General features: G+C 38.5%; 2 protein-coding genes across 2 annotated transcripts in view; both read left to right on the forward strand.

Annotated features, from left to right (window-relative positions):
* LOC130548371 (claudin-1) lies at nucleotides 1–2088 on the forward strand. Its single transcript, XM_057325095.1, has 4 exons — nucleotides 1–747; nucleotides 828–992; nucleotides 1428–1509; nucleotides 1604–2088. Exons 1-4 carry the CDS (start codon nucleotides 534–536, stop codon nucleotides 1761–1763), a joined length of 621 nt encoding a protein of 206 aa, XP_057181078.1. The 5' UTR covers nucleotides 1–533; the 3' UTR covers nucleotides 1764–2088.
* An 817-nt stretch (nucleotides 2089–2905) lies between these two features.
* p3h2 (prolyl 3-hydroxylase 2) overlaps nucleotides 2906–20940 on the forward strand; it is a 39848-nt gene continuing 21813 nt past the window's right edge. The window contains exon 1 of the mRNA XM_057325089.1: nucleotides 2906–3472. Coding sequence (XP_057181072.1) covers nucleotides 3056–3472 — 417 coding nt within the window. The 5' untranslated portion in view covers nucleotides 2906–3055. The remainder of the gene's footprint in view (nucleotides 3473–20940) is intronic.

Consider the following 20940-nt stretch of genomic DNA (forward strand, 5'->3'; position numbering starts at 1 on the left):
TCCAGATGTATGTTACTTATACATATTAAACAACTTAATTTCTTTAGTTTAAGAACTCAATTGGTTCGACTCTTTCCCGTCAGCACTAATCAACGTGGGGAAGCGTTGTGTCATAAATGAGGGGAAATCTTGACAATGGTGTGGAAAGACTTAATAAGTGTCCTCTAAAGCAAAACAATGTGCTTGCTGTATGTCTATGAAACGCTAGATCCAATAAGATAATCGGTGTCTTATTTGAAGGTACATTTGTAAAAGCTACTGAAATCCCAGTCTGGGAAACTGACCCTTTGTGTTCCACAGAAGACATGAGCCACACCAGTCACCAGAGAGTCTTTCAAGGAAAACCGACTCAGTGCTCTGACCGTTCAGTCCATTGCATCAATGATGGTTCACACCTACTTTCTCGACTATAAATACCAGCCTAAACAACCGTGTGCATTGATGTACTTCAGAAGTGGCCACATACTGACCGCTTATCTTTAAACAATTAACACAGCTGAAAATTGAATTGTGTATTTTTCTTAACGGCACACATGGCGGTTCAGCTCCTCGGATATATTCTGTCCATCGTTGGATTATGTGGGTTGATTTTTGCCACGTTTACGAATGAATGGAAAGTTTCCGTGCACGATAATAAGGATATGGTGTTAATGGACTTCAGCGAAGGCCTGTGGATGGAGTGCAGTACCCATGTCTCTTCCCCTCAGTTCATGTGCAACAGTTACACTTCCATCCTTTATCAGTCAGGTCATTATTTATAACTTCGAAAGCGATGTTTTATTTGCCATCACAGTCGGATGTTATAATTGAAGTGTGTGCTGTTGTAGTTAAGCTTCAGGTGGCAGAAGCAATGATGATCATCAGCATCGGGCTTGCCGGCGTTGGTGTGCTGGTTGCCGTCGCTGGCCTCAAGTGCACAAGATGTCTGGATGGAGACAATCGGTTGAAAAACAGAGTCGCTCTTACGGGGGGGAGTTTTTTCATCCTCAGTGGTGAGTTTCACATTTTAAATAAACAGGCCATGTAAATTTAAGTGAATTTTGATTGGCTGTCGATGTTTTATCATTCATCAGCTGGGAATAAAAATGTCCTGGAAGTGATTCCAACATAATGGTCCTTATATTTGTTGTTTGGATCATTTTTATAACTTTATAGTTATTGTTCTTGGTGTGAATGGGTCTTGATAGTAAGTTGTAATCTTTCTAGAATTCTATAATAAATATATATATTTTTTAGTACTTGCTTTTTTAATACATGTAAATATTTCTTAGATCAAAGTATATAATAAGTAAACGTGTAGTACTGAGTGGGTTATTAAAGCAATCGAAAAAAAATTCTTATTATTATATTAACAATAACAGCTGTCCCCATTCTAACCTATTCTACAATAAGCTTTTAATTAAAACATGCATTCTTCTTTTTTCCAGGTCTGTGTGCTTTGATAGTAACTAGTTGGTTTATTTATGAAATTATGACAGATTTCTATGCGAAGGAATCAAATGAGCAAAGGTGGGACACATTCTGATAATGTTTCCAACATTCATTAGTGTAATTTCTGTATTAGTGGGTCAAAATGTTGATTATGGTTTCTGTGTTTTTATAGGTATGTTGTAGGCAGATCACTGATTGCTGGATTTGTTGCTGCTTTGCTTTGTTTATTTGGAGGCATGCTCTTAAGCATCTGCAGCGCAACACGCATGCAATCCAGCAGTAATGTTATTAAACATCCGACATCCAAGAGTCCTGGAAAAGACTATGTTTAAGCACCAACAAAACAAAGAATTACCATAGAAAGTTGGGCGTCATATGTAATTTTATGCCATTCACTATAAGGCGGAGTGAATAAAATCCAAAATGCACACTGGTTAGGAAAAACGAAACTATTCGGTGTGTTTATGAGTTGTGTTCGTAGACAAGCAGAGGTATATTGCATTTCAGTCAACAGTTTGTGTTGTGGTTGTGTTAAAAATTAAACCGTAACACACTCACAAAACAGCACAAGTATATTTACTTAAAATAAATGAACTTCTTATTTAATATGTTTTTTTTTACTAACAACTGTGTAGTCTTATTTTGTATGAGTGAACTTTCCCCTTTTTAGTAAAACTAGAATATAATTGCTTTAATAACAATTCCATTGCAGCAAATTACTTCATATTATGCAAGTAATACTGTAGGCTATGTGCACTACTTTGAAGTTAGAAAATACACTCTACAAATATATATAAAATATATATATATATGTACTGTATATATAATAAGAAATTTAGTGAGTGTAATCTTAGTGCTGTGGTATATAACTTTCTTAATGGTTAACAAATAAAAATGTCAACATTTGTAATAGTTTACAAAATAAAGGTTTGGTATCACCACATGTGTTTGGTTATTTTTATGATTGTTTATTTTATTTATTTTTAAGCTGCTTATTCACCAGCGGGGAGCCTACTTCCAGAAATAAAACCCCTTCCTTGTCCCCGAAAGAAGCATAAATCACAAAAGGTTTTGACTTCATGCGACGACGTTGCGCAGACCGATCGTCGTATGACATCATAGTACCGCGATACCTTGTTGTCACACGCCGATAGGTATGAGCAGCGCTGTTTGAACGGTGCCGATCCTCTAGAGGGAGCCATTAAGCCAGCAACACGTGCTCGTTCCCGGCGGCCGTCCGAGCATCGCCGTTTAGAAAGTTTTGTTTGTTTAAAAAGTAAACAGTAACTAAGATATCTCGTTTAGGGTTTTCGTGTCTAAAACACTTTTGTTATTACAATGTAGCTACGAAAAAGTGTAACATCGATTTTCAACAAACTCTAAAGTCAGAAAGCGGAGTTCATCTTTAACAATTGCCATCTCCTCGTGTGTGGGCGTTAGGGGAGGAGTCAGTCCAAACCAGAGGGGAGGAGACGGGGGGTCATTACAGAAATGTCGGTCATTCATAATGAGGGACAACAATACTGCCTTGAAGCCTTTTAAAACACCCCACGCTCCTTCCGACGAGCTGTTTTTATCCGTTTGATAAGCCAACGCGCATTACTTTGCGCAGCTGCGCCAGAAGATGGATGTGAACTCCAAACTCTGCGGCGTTCTGACCTGTATCCTCCAGGCGCTTCTGTTGTCAATGTCATCGGCCACCCTCCAGCCCTTCGATCTGCTTTATGATAACGGAGTGGAGGCTTTTTATAAAGGGGACTTTGGGGATGTAGTGCGGTACATGGAGAGCGCGCTGAGCAGTTTCTCTGAAGTGCGCGAGACCAGGATCAGTTGCAGGCTGAGATGCAGAAATCATCATCGCTTTGGTGACTTTCAGATCGAGGAGGCTTTCTTCGAAGTGATTCTTCATAGGGCGCATTGCATGAATGAATGCATCGACAGAAAGCTGGGGGCTCAGTCCATGCATAAAGTTAGTGATGATGTCATTCAAGATTTCAACAGGAGAATTCCTTACAACTACCTGCAGCTGGCCTACAGAAAGGTCGGTACAACTTCTTAGATGCGCAACAGACTATAAATAAGGAGCTGCCTACACTGTATAGCGTACAATTTATTTTCTTGCTGCTGGAAAAATAAGAAACCATTACAGAAGTTGTAATCCAGTGGATTTAATGGTTATAATGGAAACTGTATTTGGTCTACTGGTAATGTGTTGGGTTGTATTGGTGGGACGTTATCTTTGGGTTGAACTAGTAGAACACTGTTAAATCAGACCCAAACCACTCCACATAAAGGAATTTTGTAATGGTTTTAATGGTAAACATGGGGGCTCATTATGGTCATGGAAACTATTAGAATTTGTAATGTTTTTTTTCTTTCAAGGTATGCGGAGTTGTCTAGATGGGTAGCTAACTTATTAGACACGATTCTTGCTTTCTGTTAATGAACTGTGCTGCTGGTTGGAAATACATTTTAATTTAATTTGCGTTGTTGAAATGTTTCTCTCGGTTACGCAATCTTGAGAACTACTGTAGCAGCCCACGGGTTACTCTGGAAAACTCCAGAAAGTGTGTTTGCACGCACGTCACATAACGTACTTGCCCAATAGCTACAATTCAATATGTTCATTCCTTGGCTCGCGATTTAAAGTGAATAAAAAAAGCACGTAAATGCAGTGCGGCGTGCGCGGTACAGAAGCGCACAAGGGTTCTCTCGCTTTATGTAATGTTGAATTCCTCACGAAGTTGCCATAGATACCAGAACTACCACAATACAAGGGCAACTAAAGTGCAATTTCACCCTTTGAGAAAATTAACAGTGGTTTTATTATAGGAAAAGCTTGATAACACTATAAACTGGGATTGGTTCTTTATAGTACACTATGCCTTTTATCCACACACACCAGAGTTTACTGTCCCTGCTGCCAAAACACAAAAGAAAATGTAATGGTTATAATGGGAATTGTATTGGTTTTAATGCAAACTACAACGGTGTCTACTGGTATGTAATGGATCTATTGGTGGGGTGTTAACTCCCAGATTAAAAACGAATGCTTCATAATGGTATTTTCATGGAGAACATTAAAGGGGTCATATGGTGCGAACACGTGTTTTTCTGTGTCTTTGGAGTGTTATAAGTTGCCCATGCATGTATTATACACGTAAAATTGCAAAAATTTAAGGGTCGGAACAAAAGATGCATTCTATCTAAAAGCGAATGCTCACCCGACCTGCCTGAAACGCCTCGTGTAACCACACCCCCACAAATCTACCTCAGTTCGTGGTATGAGTTGACTAAGACCGCCCAAAAGTATACGCAAGTAAGGTGGGCGTACCTGTCAGTACAATTGCTTTGGAACCTGATGTTCCAAATATGGTAAGAGGCGTTACATTTCCGTCACACGCTTGCAGTATTCGACCAATAACTACGCACTGGTTAACTGGCCAATCATAGCACACCTCGCTTTTCAGAGCGATGAGCTTTGTAAAAAATCTGCGCGTTTCAGAGAGACGGGGCAAAGAGGAGATACAAACATGCACGGGATGTGGAAAATACAGCGTTTTTGAACCTTAAATCGAGTATACACATTGCATTACATCGAAAACAAACGATAATATTCGTTTTAGCCGTGTCATATCACCCCCTTAAAATACCAGAAAATAGACATTTTAAAATACCATTTACCATATGTATACCATTTATAAAACCATTAAAATAGAAACAATCTGTGATGTTTCAATGGGTTTCCATTGTTTTTTTTTCAGCAGGGGTAGTAAATACTTTAATTTGCTATAGTATTTTTATGATAAGCTCTAATACAATTTTGAGCAGCACTAGAAGGGATTTGTATGTTGTCACATGTGGAGTGCTACATCAAATCTACTGGAAATAAAATACTGTAAGTGGAAAACAAATGTTAAAATAAAGAAAAAGTTCAACAGAATTTTTTATTCACACTCACCACCCGGCTATGTATCCCCAATAAATTTTAAGTGAATTATGAATAGAATAAGCTTCCTATATTAAATGTTGTTTAACATTTGACTGCTGTAATCAGGTCAGCACTGTCCTGCTGTAACCCTTTCAAAGATGGAGAGACCTGTCAAAGCTCCTGATTGGTGGATACAGCAGGGCATATATATTCATGTTTATGGTGTGATGTTTGTGAACATAAATAACATTCCACCTCTCCCTAACATTTTACCCACACACACCCCTTTTTCCTAGCATGCCCCTGGCATACTGAGGCTTTTCGTCCTGGACGAAAGGTCCACAGGCGCCAACTGTTTCTCCATTAACAAGCTTGTATGTTTGTGTTCTTACTTCAATCAGCATTTATCTAGGCAAATATTTTGTGTTCCTTGTTGAAGTATGTTTGTTTTTTTGAAGTGAAAGGCAGCAGCTTGTTTAGGTTTATGAATGGATGATTTTTGTGTCAGCGGTTCAGCTTAAAAGATTCGATCAAGAGAGATGGATCAAAGCTCAGCAAGAGCTTCATTCGGTCTGTGGTCAGACAGGTCCCTTTTAAATGTGTATTGGCATAAACTTCAGAGAAGATCAGTAAATGATCTTTTCATAGACAGTGTAATTATATGGCTTGTGGAACTTTTTATTTAGAGCATAGAGAACGATAATCTAGATACAAACTTCACCCATAGGCAGGCACCACAGTTTAATTTTGACAGTGTACGTTCGCTAACCGCTCAGCGGTGGCTCCTTGACAAGTTTGTATGTTATGTGAGTAATTTCATTTTCACCCTACGGCACTGATGGTACAGGCCACTTTTTAAAGATTAGGAAGTCTAGTCTGCCAGATCCCCAAAAATGACAGTTCTGACTGAAATTTTAGTGTTGGTTGAACTGCACCGTTAAACATTGACTGTTGTCCCAACAAAATCTCAAATGGTAATTTTAAACTATTTTATGAGGTAACTAATTCACACGAATGTCCAACACAATATTACAAACTATTTTACTTGGTGGCTAAATCGTATAAATTCGTACGACTTTATTCGAACGTTTCAGTACAATTCGCTTTCGTGCCATTGATGTAAGGTTTAGGGGTGGGGTTAGGGGAGGTCCTTCAATATTGCTTTTTTCTAATAATCGTATGTTCGACGAATTAGCGACCTCGTAAAATAATTACGAATTCCTGTGAGATCAGGTTGGAATGTCATTTTACGCCAGGGAAGATTAGGTTAAGAGGTGGGGTTTTTATTATTGCTTTTTCCACAGTCGTATGTTTTTGTTTGATTCACATCATACGGATGTACACGAATTAGCCACCTCATACAAAAAAAACTGTTAAAAAAGCTAATATAATATAAAAATACTGTATAACAACTGTTTTATAAAGTAAAATTACAGTTTTTCATGTTATTTTTACACCCGAATTTTGTAGTATATTTGTGTAATTTGATATTTTTTTAAAAATACATGAAAACTGTAAAATAATAGTTTCGTTTTTACAGTAATCCGTAAAATTACAACTTTTTTTACTGTGTGTTCTCTCCGTATGTTTGCGAATAGTGCACCTGTATTGAATGCATGAGTGTGTCAGGTTTCTTCGGTCATTTTGTTCATGCCCATGGCAGCATGGTTCTTTCTCTGCCAAACATCATCTGGATGGATGATTCTGAGCGGATAACAGCACAGCAGGAATGTATGGGCACGTTGCCTTACTTCGTCGCACAAAAATCACTCTCTGTGGATTAAGTTGAAGCAAACACTACCACTGAATTGCATCTGCTTCCAAGAGGCAGCAGAATCTGCAAAGGGAGAGCGGCCTTGTAAAGATGATTTGTATCTTTGGGGGTCTACATTTTCCAGATCACAGGACCAACAATTGTGTCCTGGACGGAAAGCAGTTTAGATATCAACTTCAGCTAAAAGTCCTTGCAGACATATGCATACGTGAAGATTAAGTCGTAGACTCTATAGGATCTTGTTTTATGTTGCATCTTTCTCTTTGTGGCAGATTTTGGCCACATATCAGTGCTAGTGCTTTGATTTTTCTCCCTCATAAAACTCAGTTTGATATGTTGTGACTCTATAAAAGGATACTGTAGAAAAGCCAGTGTTGGTCTGGGGTCACAGGAAAGACCCAGAGCTGGCAAAGCTCTTGAAGAGAAGGACTCTTGGGGGAATTTTGGCAATGCCTGGGAAAGATCCTGCTCGAGTGGAAAAAGGGGATGCATGAGCCAGGCAAACATCTGTTTGCTCTGACGAATGACTGTCTGGAGTCTAGAACAGTTTTCCATCGGTGGCTGTTCCTCTTGTTTTCAATGAAAGTATGACTTCCACTTATATACTCAATGAAAAAAGTGGTTAACATTACAACGATGTACTGTATGTAAAATGCTTGGATCTTTTGTGAGCATTCTTGACATCTACGGTTTAATCTCCTCAGTTTAGCATCCGTCATGAATGATGTGTACTGATTTGTGGGTGTTGTGTACTGACATTGTGGGCTTTGTTTTATTTTAGTGTCCTCAAAGATGCCTTGTATATGCTGCATTGTCATTTTATCCAGTTAGCCAGTTTCTTCAGGTCTCGCGCTGAGATGCTTTTCTTAATGGCTATTTTTCCTCATTATTTAGTCCAAATCTTCAATTTCAAAAACTTTACATTGAATAAATTATTATGTTTTTGTCCACGAAAAAATATGTAAGGAAATGCCTTTAGATCAAATGATTTTTAAGATCATAAAATACATTTCAGTCAAGTGACCCTAAACTTTTGAACAGTAGTTATTTGAGAAAAAAAACCTATACAGCTTATCAGGTAATATGAGTTTTTAATATTCGTATATCCAGAAAAAATAAAGAACAGAAAAACAAAAAGCGCTTAGAAAATAAAGCACGCATTCACTACAATTTTATCAGTTATTAATATTTGGTTGATCCTCTTGTTTTTGAATACAGTCCATGCACAATTTCAAGATTTTTTTTATATATGTGACCCTGGACCGCAAAACCAGTCATAAAGGTAAATGTTTTGAAATTGAGATTTATACATCATCTGAAAGCTGAATTAATAAGATTTCCATTGTATGGTTTGTTAGAATAGGACATTATTTGGCCAAGATCTGGAATCTGAAAAAATCCAAATATTGAGATAATCGCCTTTAAAGTTTACCATCAGAGGTAAGAAGAATAGGTTTGTTTTAGCGCTTTTTATTGGCTTACCTCTGTAATGACGTTGTGGAGAACAGATGAACCGGAAATCTGAAATTTTAAGCTTTACATAGATACTAAACTTGAGTGGGCACATGACCAGCTAAGGACCAGCTTAAACCAGCATATGACCAGCTTAAACCAGTGCAAACCAGCATCAAAACATACTAAACCAGCATATGCTGTTTTTTTCAAAGGGTTATGACTGGTTTTGTGGTCCAGGGTCACATATTTGATTAAAAATGTCAATTTTCTAAACTTGTGCATCACTTTTGGACACTACTTTATTGGTGTACTGACTTGTTAGAAGGTTCCTCAACATCTATCAAACTTTACAGCTGTATTCATTTTTATTTAGTGCACACTAAATATTTGTAGCTCTGTGCTAAACATGATCTGTGCTGTAGACCTCTGCCAGCAGTGCAAAGGTACAGAAAATCCATCAAAACAGTGGGTGTACAGAGTGGGTGTGCAGATGATCCACGGATGTGGGTTGGTTGTGTGTCAAAGAGCAAATACAGGAAACACTTTCTATTTCGAGCAAATGGAGGTTTTGGATGGAGATGTTTTATTTCCTATTTATTCTGCCTTTGTTCTAACAAGGCTTTAACCTTTAGAAATATGTATTGTGTCCAAAATGTTAATTCTGTCATTATTTACTCGTCTTCACGTCTTTCCAAACCTGTATTTCATTTTGAGTTCCTTTGAAATAAGTGAAGCAGGTTAGGAACATTTTGTTCTTGTACATTTTGTACCAAACTCCGAGATCATTCTGTCATTATCTTTCTGATCCTTGTTGATTTTAAGCACTTTTTTATAACTTTGTCACTGCCTTAAGTCGTTTTAGAGGTAATTTGCTTGCACAGGTTGGCTTTCATTTACTCGATCCTATTTGACCTGGAGCGACACCCCTGCATGTGTCCATATGTTTGTAATATAACAATCCTCTGTACTTTTTTATTACTTCTCACATTGGCGTCAGCAAGTTCCTGAGTGACTAGTATGTTTTGTCGTATAGGGATTTAAAGGTGTGTTGGGTGAACAAATTGAAATACAAAACTACTCTAGGAAAGGTCAGGTGTGTGTCACGGGAAGGGGGTTAAGTACCTGTTTTATTATTAGAGGATGGTTAATGGTTACAGTGGGGAGTTTCCTGCGCTCTTAAGTTCTCATGTATTTAATCTTGTGGGATTTGACTAAAAGCCGGGGTCTCATGTTCACTACACACCTGTAAGTCTAAACCTCACTAGTCTTTCCAGTGGGACTTATCAGGAGTGTGAGGTTTCAATGCTATAACATTCATTTATTGTTGCCAATTCAAGTTAATTTCAATAGCAATAGCTGTGCAAAACTTGCCACCAGATACCAGGGTGTTCTGGGTGGTTGCTAGGGCCTTGTTGAGTGGTTGCTAGGGTGGTAGAGGTTTCTAAGTGGTTGCTTACTGGCACATGTCAAAAAAGCCCACCCCCAAGTCTCCAAGATATTTTGGTCTCTAGAGAAGTCTTTTATTGTCTATTAGGGTGAGATTTGTTTTTTCAAGCACATGTGGAAATCATCAGGAGTTCGGTATCATTTCACGAATAAAAGTATACAGTCTTACCCTTGTGGTAGACCGACTTTAAACACAGACAGCGCGTAGTCTCAGCACGTCTGCGGAGATGATGAGGTGAGCTCATTGCTGAGATGATGTGAAGGCTCCTGCAGGATGTGAGTCATGTGTTAAAGTGCTGGAAGCCACATTTTGATTTGCTGGTCCAGTAGGGCTGTGTATTGGCAAGTGCCTTCCGATACGATACATATCACGATAGATGGGTCAATACAATATATTGCTATACACTTCGATACGATACACATTTGCGATATATTGCAATACTTTAAATAGAAAATGTAAAAAGCAGAGCTAGAAATACAACATGCTGTGCACCACCGGGGGTTTTCTGTAAGGATAAGTGTAAAAACATCCCTTACCTCTGCAGAGTGGCCATGATGTGCGATGCATGGACCTTTAGATCAGAGGTTTGGGTTCTCAAACTGTGGATTGCGCCCCTCAAGTGGGTAGCACAGGGGAATAAGGTGGCTCACGCAAGTCACTTAGCTGTGACTTAGCTTAGGTGCATTACAGTTTAAACACTGAACATGGGCAGTATAAAACCCCTGGTTCATCCGTGCTGTAAATGCGCTGGTGACAATCCATGTCTCTTTTACTGTTACTTTTCTTAATTAACTTTTTGTCTAATGCACTGCAGTAGCCAAGCGACTTGTTTCATGACTTGTGAAGCCTACAAACAGCATTTTTTTATTTAACTCATTACTCCATTACTTATTTTGAAAACCAAAGCACACCAACAAATCAGCTCTGAGAGCTCCAAGCGTTCTTATTTTTTTCGCCATACTCGCTTCCGTTTACTTTTGGCCGTATGTATTTGACATGATTTTAAAAAAATATATCGATAGTAGACTTATCACTATCGATACACTATCGAAAAAAAAAATATTGCGATAGTTACATGTATCGATATTTTTGCACAGCCCTATGGTCCAGTAGCGGGAGAAACAGGAGTCCCATTCACAAACATCACAGATCTGCGGATACTCAAGTCAATTTGAAGCGTGAACGCTGTGATTGTGTTCGGTTGGGTCAAGTTCCACATTGCTGGTTTTACCGCCCCAACACCTGGATTCTCATGTCGGTTTCTTTCGTAAGCCTGAATGTATATGGGAAAATTGTATTTGATGTTATTGTGTAACACGGTCATAGTTGCTCAATTTTGTATGTGTTTTTCAACTCTGACATGTCAAAATATGTTCCTTAATTGGAAAATGTCAACCAATTTTGCCTTCGCTTTGGGTTTGCTCAAGGACCATTGAAACAACTGTAGGTTTAAAAAGAGAAAAATATAGTAGTTTCTCATGTGTCCATCTCCCCCTACACAAGAATATGACTCAACTCAACAAAGTTATCTTTAAGACTTCTGTGGAATCTTCAAACCACACAGTAAACTTAGTCAAAAAGAAAAGAAAAGAAAAAGCAATCATTTGGGACCTTGTGAACCATCAACAAAAGATAAACCGCTGCACTTTCCAGTGTTTATGAAGTATCTCAGCTACATTTGTGTGGTCTTTACAGCTTCGCACAGAGATACTTTATGGTTTATGAATTTTGTTTTTCTGATAAGAGGCTTTTTGGCCATGCATAGTTTCTAGTTGCAGGTTAAATCATGTAGCTTTTGCTACGGTACAAGCAAGAATGTTTTATCTTTGCGGTCATATCAGATTTCTGGCTTCAGGCTTCTCCTTAAAACATCAAGGAGTATCAACAGTATCAAAAAATAATACTGTTGGCCTTGGGCCATTTGTTGTCCTTTAATTGTGTAAAGATATTACTTTCCCTTGCTTTGTGGGGTCAGACGAAATAATGGTCTGTGATGACAAACAAGAACGCATGTTTTCATCAGAGCTTAAAGTCTTTTGAATCAACAACATTCCTTAATGATGCAGGATTCTCAAATAATAATAACTTAAGTTATTTTGGGTCATGACCAACCATAATTCTAGTCATTTAGGTGCTGCAAAAATGCTTGCCATTTATTTTACACTAAGGTAGAAAACGTAGATATTTGGCCTGAAAGCCATTTCTACAGTACTTGATATATTCCTCCTGGAAAGACTGGTAAGTGGTTGGTCTGGACGGTCAACATATGTTTTTGCCAGCTAGTTCTTGTTGATACTTTTGAACCAGCATGGGCTTTCTGGTGAAGATGGATGACCCAAGCTAATCAAAATGCTTCATTGAGACACTAGCAAGCTAGTATTCCATGCTTGGAACCAACACTTACAACAAGACATATGCAGGTGGCCATGTTTCCATAGGTTACCCTACAAACAGTTATTAGGCCAAGTCTAAATTAAAGTCTTAATCACTGTTTGGGAACTCTCTGTGGTCGCTTTGGGCATCTCTTCATAAGGAAGGAATTTTTACAAGGGGCATTGATGAAGTTTATTCCGTTCCGCGTGTGTTTCGAGCAGATGGCAGGCTGAAATACTGTAGGAGCCTTAAAGGTGCATATATGTAGGGTGCATCAGATGTGCCTGATTGAATTTGCCATTTGATAACAATTGAAGACCTGGAATGTTTTTGCCTGCTGTCAGAGGTGCACATCTTTAGCTAGCAGTTAAACTAGTCAACAGGGTTCCCAACAATAGTTCTTCAATTCCATGGAATTATTTTGGAAGATGGTTTACCTACACAAAATTCCAAATTTACAGGTTTATAGTAGTTTATGAGCTCTGTGTATGTTTTTAACTATCAGACATTGAGTTTGGACAGCTTTGACAGAAATCGATGTGTTTTATGTTGTAGATTTATGTGATCGTCCTGCCAGGAGTGGTGTGGTTAGCTCAAATATGAGTATGAAGTGCTCCGTCAAAGGTTTTCTGGAAGACATCACAGCACACAGCAGAAACACCATAAGGTGTTTGGATCTGATTTCTGCTTGCGGTTGGATGCATTGAGCAGATGCTTGATGTTGGTAGGTCTTGAGTCGTCAGTGCTTTTGGTCTGACAACGTCTTGCATCCCAGACTTCTGCGGGAAGCAGTGAGTTAAACCAATATTTAGATAGCAAATGATATTCACAATTCATCTGGGAGGTCTTTTGATTAACAGGCTCTCGCTTTTTTCCATCTGTAGGGTTTAAAAGTTTGCAAACTCCTTCAGGTCCCTTCCAAATCCTTTGCATGATTCATGTCAGCCTTCCCCAATTCTTCAAACTCTTCGAAGCCAAACTCGGGGACTGTGTGGCTGGGTTAGGAGGACGCACTGACATTGGTCTTGTAAAGAGCTTAAAGCGGAGCTATCATGCTTTGTCATGCATTCTGATTTCTTTACACTGTTAAATGTTCCTGTGTAGCTTAGTTGGTAGAGCATTGCGCTAACAATGCAAGGTTGTGGGTTCGATTCCAGGGAACACACACTGATAAAAAAAGACATACAGACTAAATGCACTGTAAGTCGCTTTGGATAAAAGCGTCTGCCAAATGCATGAATGTCAATGTAAACGTGCTGGCTTCTCATGCTTAACATGGTCAACTTGTCAAAAAATGAGTTGGATGTATGACGTAGTATTTCTGTACTTGATACACTCCCCCAGCACTTCAAATTGTTTCGGAAAGTTTTTTCTAATTCTGGATCCCTGTGTCGTCATAGGGATCCTATTCCTTTTATTGGCCAAAAGCACGGCAAGGCGAAGGCGAAAGAGCACGCCCACGAGTGAGACCCGCTTACCATTAAGGTTATCTGCACCTGTGTCAAGATGGGCTTTTCAGCGCTGCAGCTCGTTACTCTTGCGATAGTGAAGTTGAGGTGTGTCTGTTTGTTCACGGCATTTCAGTGATGGATGTTATATAAACGGTTGATATAACGCTGGATTTGGAGATCATTTGAAACTGATAAGATGGCACTGTCCCAGTGCTAAAAGATGCCAGCAATGGATTGCATGCGGTAAGTGAAACTAAGTCATACGTCTGTGTTTTGTTGGCAATCGGCGTGTACGTGCATAATGTAGAAAACACGAAGGGATGATGTGACGATGTGTTGTTGCTCGTGCTGTAGTTCCGTCTCACTATCCCCACTAGTCCCACAGCTCGTGTTTTTCCAGAAATAATCGTACAGCTGTATCTCTCTTTTATAAATTTGATCAAACTAAATACTCTTCGAAGATACGACGTATGCAATACTACTGTATAGGCACTCAAGATTAATATGAGATTGGCAGAAACTGCCTGTGATACGCGATCTCTAATGTGAAATATAATATCCCTGTGAGGATACTGTAGTAAAACATTTTTCTAACTATTTTCATTAATATTAAAGGCACTCTTTCTAACGAAATCCTTTTCTAGGAACTTTCCTAATTCGCAACAGCGGTGCAGAAGGTTACACATGAACTTATGTGGTCATTCCCACACGATGTGAGATTGATGGACGTGCTGAGTCTGTGTGTGTTTTCAATCACTGATGTCTTATGGGAACACCAACAGAGTCCTGACTGCCTTTACCTTCAGTTCACCCAGACTCTAAGGCCTGTAGACATGATGCATCTCAATGAGATTTGACATGTTTGAGGAACCCATGCTATTCCCATGCGAAGACCTGTGGATTGCTTCAAAGCAGTAGTTCACTCAGAGAAATATGACAATTCAGTCAACACGATGGAACGCTAAACTTGATGTTTTTGAAGTTTTCAGTACAACGAATAGTGATACTGTCAAGCCCCAAAACTAAAGGAAAAGGCATAATGTAGATTCAGGGCTGTATTTTAAGTCTTTAAAGTCATTTGATAGATTTCTTTGAGGAAAAGAGTGACAGTTCACCCAAAAATAAAAATTCAGTTTAAATATCTTTGTTCTGATGAACACAGAGAAAAATATTTGGAAGAAAGCTTGTAACCAAACAGTTCTTCTCACCATTGACTACTATAGTAGGAAAAATTACAATGATAGTCAAAAGTGCCCCAGAATTGTTTGCTTTCCTACATTCTTCGAAATATCTTCTAATACAGAACAAAGATATTTATAAAGCATTTTTTCCTACTATGGGAGTCAATGGTGGCCAAGAACTGTTTGCTTAGAAGCATTCTTCCAAATATCTTTCTCTGTGTTCATCAGATTTGGAACAACTTGAGGGTGAGTAAATGATGACAGAATTTTCATTTTGGGGTAAACCGTTCCTTTAAGAGCACGGTTTTGGGTAAAACATCATTCTAAATTTACTGTTTCTTCTTGACAATGAACAAATAATGTCCTGTTTCTTGAAGCCTCACCCAATCACTGTCAGAACAGGACGTGGAATTTGCTTTCAGAACAATTACTGATGCCCCTGGGCTTTGCACAGAAGATAGGTATTGTTATCTCATAACTATAGCTTTCTAAGACGTGACTTTTTGAACTTCCAGGGAAAGTCAGGCGTTTACAAGAAAGCATTCAACAGCTTTATAATCAAGCTGAAATTATCCCAGTGGAAAAACTCACTAATGCTTCTTCCTGCACGTTTCTAAAGAGTTTACAAACCGTGGTGTCAAATCCAAAACCACAGGTCAATTATCTCATTCCTAGCTACTTGACACCCTCTCCCTGTGTTCCCCGTTCTCCTTTCAGATACTCTGATGGTAGTTTGTTTTGACCTTTTGTCAACATGAAACACAATGAGACCAGCAATCTGTGTTACTTTCTCTCTTTCTAGAGAGTTTGGACATAAAACTGCAGACTTTCCATCTGTATAGCACATCATCTATTCTTCCTAATTAAATAACCTGCTAAATAACACCACGCTATGTCTTACTCATCTGCAGTTTTAATAAATATTGTAACCAGGATTTGGTGACGTCTCCGTCTCTTGTGAAACTTGTGTATGCTCGATTGCTCGGCAACAGACATTATCACTGCAGAAAGGGAAACCCAATACTCCCATCTGTGCTTATCTTCCCACATGTTGGCAGCTTTCTACATAACTGTCTCGATGGCCTCCCGAGAGAGGATTCAAAGAGACAAATGCTTTAGCAGTTGTGATGTTGTAAACTATATGCTGACTATAGGAGTGAAAAGCACTTTTCCTGGACCGCGGATTGCACTGTAAATAATTCCGTAAAAAAAAAAAATTCTGTCATCTGGAGCGACAGAAAAATACCGTAAAATTAAAAGAATTCCTGTAAAATTGCAGATCTTTTTTCTGTAGTTTTTTGGACCATATTTCAAATATAAACTGTAAACTTGTAAACTATACGCTGACTATAGGAGTGAAAAGCACTTTTCCTGGACCGCGGATTGCACTGTAAATAATTCCGTAAAAAAAAAAAATTCTGTCATCTGGAGCGACAGAAAAATACCGTAAAATTAAAAGAATTCCTGTAAAATTGCAGATCTTTTTTCTGTAGTTTTTTGGACCATATTTCAAAAATAAACTGTAAACTTGTAAACTATACGCTGACTATAGGAGTGAAAAGCACTTTTCCTGGACAGTGGATTGCACTGTCCTATAAAAAAAGGAAATTTTCTGGCAGCTGGGGCGCTAGAAATAAATTGTAAAATAACAGTTTTTCCCTGTAAAATTGTGTTCTCGTTTTTTCTGGTAAATTTGCGTTTTTTCTGCAATTTTATGTTTTTTGAGCGCATTTCAAAAATACATGAAAAACCTGTAAAAAACAGTAAAATGCTTTTTTTACAGGTTTTTTTTAAAGTGTATGAAACAAGTTATTTATATGAGCTGTATTTCAAAGTCCCTCCGATTAGGAAATTGAAGGGAAAGTTCACCCAAAAACGAACATTTTGACAGGATTTACTTACCCTCATCATACCTGCAAACTATTCGCTTTTCAGCTGAATTTGCAGTTTTTAATCAAAAATAGGTAATTTATGTGAATCGTGTAAAACCGAAGAGTTTTTTTTCGTGGGAAGGTCTTAAGCAGCGGGTATACTTGACTTTCCGCGTCTGTGTCTGTCTCGCGCACAAACACGTCCGCACAGCTTCTTGAGGCGTCTACTCTCGAGCGTCTGAAACGTCTTTGGTCCAGCACCTGGATTCATTTGGCCAACCAGAATCAAGATAACCGCTAACAGCGTCGTCTTTTTTTGGTCCTTGGGCCGACCAGAATCAAGATAACAGCATCGTCTTTTTTTGGTCCTTTGGCCAACCAGAATCACGCGTTCTAAACGTCATGTTTGCGCCTGTGAAAAGCATTGCTGAAAGGTATGAACATAAAGTGTCTTTCACAGAGAAAATGGCATTGATATTTATTATTCAGTTCACCTGTGTGATCGAAACAGCTATGTGATGAGAGACAGTTGCCAGTCTACCTTTCAAATTTTCACTTCTAGAGCTCTGCCCTTCTAAGTGAGTAAGGCACTTGGGTGCGATTGATATGCGTCTGAAGTCTCAGTCGCAGAAGCTGAAGTTTACAGATGATATTTAATAACTATTTTAGAGACCGATAAATTCGCTTCATAATACATTAATGAAGATCATGTTAGATGTTTAATCATGACTTGGAGCATTGGGATCGCAAGACGAGGGGAATGTATTTATTTTTTATGAAAATCTCAAATTCGACCAAAATCCATATAGCTCAAAATTATTGACGTGATTAGCTGCTGCTCCAGAAGAAAATGACAAAAAACCCATTCCCAACACCCCCCCCCTCAACTTTTTCACCTCTTCCGTGTTTGCAGGTCTGCCTCATGTAATTTATAATCTGTATGCAACTCTATGATTAGTGGAACACAAAAGAAGATATTTTGAGAAATTTCTCAGTGGTTTTGTGTCCATATAAGGGAAGTCAATGAGGGTTGTTTGGTTACCAACATTTTTCAAAATAACTTATTTTGTGTTCTGCAGAAAAAAGAAAGTCAGGTATACAGGTTTGGAACGACACAATTGTGAGTAACAAAGTTGTATGAACCCTCCTGACCGTGTCCCTGCATACATTTACGTCAGGGCCAAATTGCAAAATACAGTACTTCCATTTATTTACAGATGTAGGCTGTTATTTTCCCTTTATGGAAATAAATGGTTCTGTGTTTGCTATTTCCATACCCACTAATGAAGTCCACATTTAAAGATGGTTTTCATCGTAAAGGAATAGCTCAAAGGAATAGCTCTAGATACAGTACGTCATTGTGCCTGCGGGTGCATTTAAAGTCGATGTAGTCCGCTGATGGATGCTAGACTCTCAGACCCTGTAGGACAGACATATGGTACATTATTAGTCTGAAATGTCTATATTGAATCACTGTGTTTGGTTGAAATCACTCTTAGGTTTTTCTGCAGTTATTATGTTCGGCTATTACCTACAAAGCCTGAAAACTCATCGGGTCCAGCTGCTGTTCGTTTTACGGTCCATAAAGATAACCGTAGCGGTATCGAATAAGACCAAAGGGTCGTTTTTCTTTATTACGGCTGCATTTGAGAAAGAAACATGTTCTTATCCAAAGCCGCACCTGTGGAAAATCGTGGGGCTATACACAAGCAAAAGGAAATAGCACAGAGCCGTCAGTTTTCTGTCTGGATCGTACCTTGTTGTCAGAATTAGATGATGGATGATGTGAACGCATGCTCGACTGCAACGTGCTTTTTCCGTTGTGCATTTGTCTGGTAGCAGCGTATGATCAATGTTTGATCAACAGTCTTTCAGAAATTGCTGAGGGCATGAGTTGCGTTTCCAGTGTTTGCGTTTAGTAAGACTGAAGTCTGGTAATAGCATCGCTGGTCTAACGCACATTAGTTGTGGATACAATGCGGTAGAAGTACATACAGAGATATAATGTCATCCCTAGACTATTTTAACACGTGTTGGTACAGTACATTTAGGTCATCCCTTTTAAAGGGATAGTTCACCCCAAAATTAAAATGGTTTTGTCACTCACTTTCATCTCATTTCAAACATTCTTCTGCAGAACACAAAAGAAGGTTGACAACATTGGACCCCATTGACTACCATTGTATGGACACAAAACCACTGAGACATTTCTCAAAATATCTTGTGTTTTACAGAAGAAAGAGTCATATACAGGTTTTGAATGAAATGAGGGTGAATAAATAATGACAGAATTTTGATTTTTGGTTGTACTGTCCCTTTAAGAACACAGCCTCTGTCTCCAATTCCTCCAGCTTATTTCTTGCTTTTATGGATCATTTTAGGGCTGGGCGATATGTATCGCGATTCACGCTAATTATACATGTCTAAATCGATTCTGAAATCGATTTGATGTTTTATGCACAGCACTTCTGTGAACTAGGCTCTTTGATCAGTAGGAAGTACTGCTCGATCTAAAATCACTACGAGATTGAGTCGTTTATATCGTACATTTGAAAAAGCAACACTCATCTATCATCATTACTATAAATCAACTTTATTATCATGAAAATACCTGAAAAGGTTTGAAGAACAGCGATAGAATATGACCACAGGCATTTCCTGGAACTAATTGTTCTTCTTCTGTTTCCCATATTCGGAGTTTCTGCGCAAGAGCGCCCTCTGGCTTTCGGATGTGGCTGTACTTAACGGTAAATCATTGAGAAACTGAGAGCATAAGAATCGTACGATATATTGCCCAGCCCTTGATCATCTGATGTCATACTTGAACACTGTTCTTTTTGAGCACTGGTATTTCCTTCAGGAAATGCAAATCGTTTTTATTTCACTCATTATTCCAGTATTTGAGGAGAATACAGGCTATATAAAGAATGCAAAAAGTCGGTCTGTGACTTGTTTTAGTGATTATTCTGATGCTGAAAGCAACTCATTCATGGGTGTTTAGTGTAGTTAGAAGTCCTAAATAAAATTATAATTATATTCTTGTAAATGTTTCTTGTAGGACATATATTTAGGGCATCAGTGAGGTGAATCTCTTTTTAAACCCTCAGGAGTTTTCTAATGGTGTTTTACTGCGGACCTACCTGGTTAATGTCTAAAATTCAAGACACCACAGTGTCTTACATAGTTTAACGTTTACAGACGTGGGATAAACCTATTGTTTTCTGAAATTGGGTTTAGTAGCTGTATACTTCACATTTTCCATCTAAACAGATGTATAAACCCCCTAAAGCACTGGGCCGGAAATCGCATTCAGCAAGAAAACAAATGCTGCTTTACATTAAACGGATACTTTATTGTAAACTCTGTGCTCATGAATGCCATTTTATAGCACACGCTGTATAGCTGAGGAATGTGGTGGGCTGTTCATTTTGCCCTGCCAAAGCTGTAAACAGTTTTACTCCATATCGCTTGAAGATTAAGCCGTGCATCCCTGAAAGCTCCTCTTGAGAACACGTCTCCACATCTCCAGAGTATGTGATTGTGAAAGCTTAAATGGCCAGGAAATATTTGATGGTGTGATAATACACATTTAAAATTGTAACACATTTCCAAAAATACCCTTTAATTGTATAAATATTTAAGTCAACTCGAGGAGCTTTGTGTTTGCTAAACAAACTTTCTGTTTTATTTACCAGTGAAATAACTGCGTGAAAGTAAACAGGAACATGATATTTTGAGTTCACTGGCCTCATGGATGGGGAGGGGGTGTTGACATTTAAAGAAAGAATCTTCAAATATTTGTGTAACGTCACCAGGCCGTGTTTGAGAGTTGTGCTTGTGTTATTTATTCTTCCTTCCTGTTTAGCTTGTGAAGTCGTCTAGTTGATTTTGACATACAGAATTGAGTTAGCTTAAATACACATGTCATCATCATGGGTAATGCTATAGTAGAGCAACCAAATGTAGCCCCGCCCACTGTGAATTCTCATTGGTCCACCATCCCACTCCACACTTTAATTGTGGCCA

Source organism: Triplophysa rosa, linkage group LG25 (genome assembly GCF_024868665.1).
Source record: "Triplophysa rosa linkage group LG25, Trosa_1v2, whole genome shotgun sequence".
NCBI lineage: Eukaryota > Metazoa > Chordata > Actinopteri > Cypriniformes > Nemacheilidae > Triplophysa > Triplophysa rosa.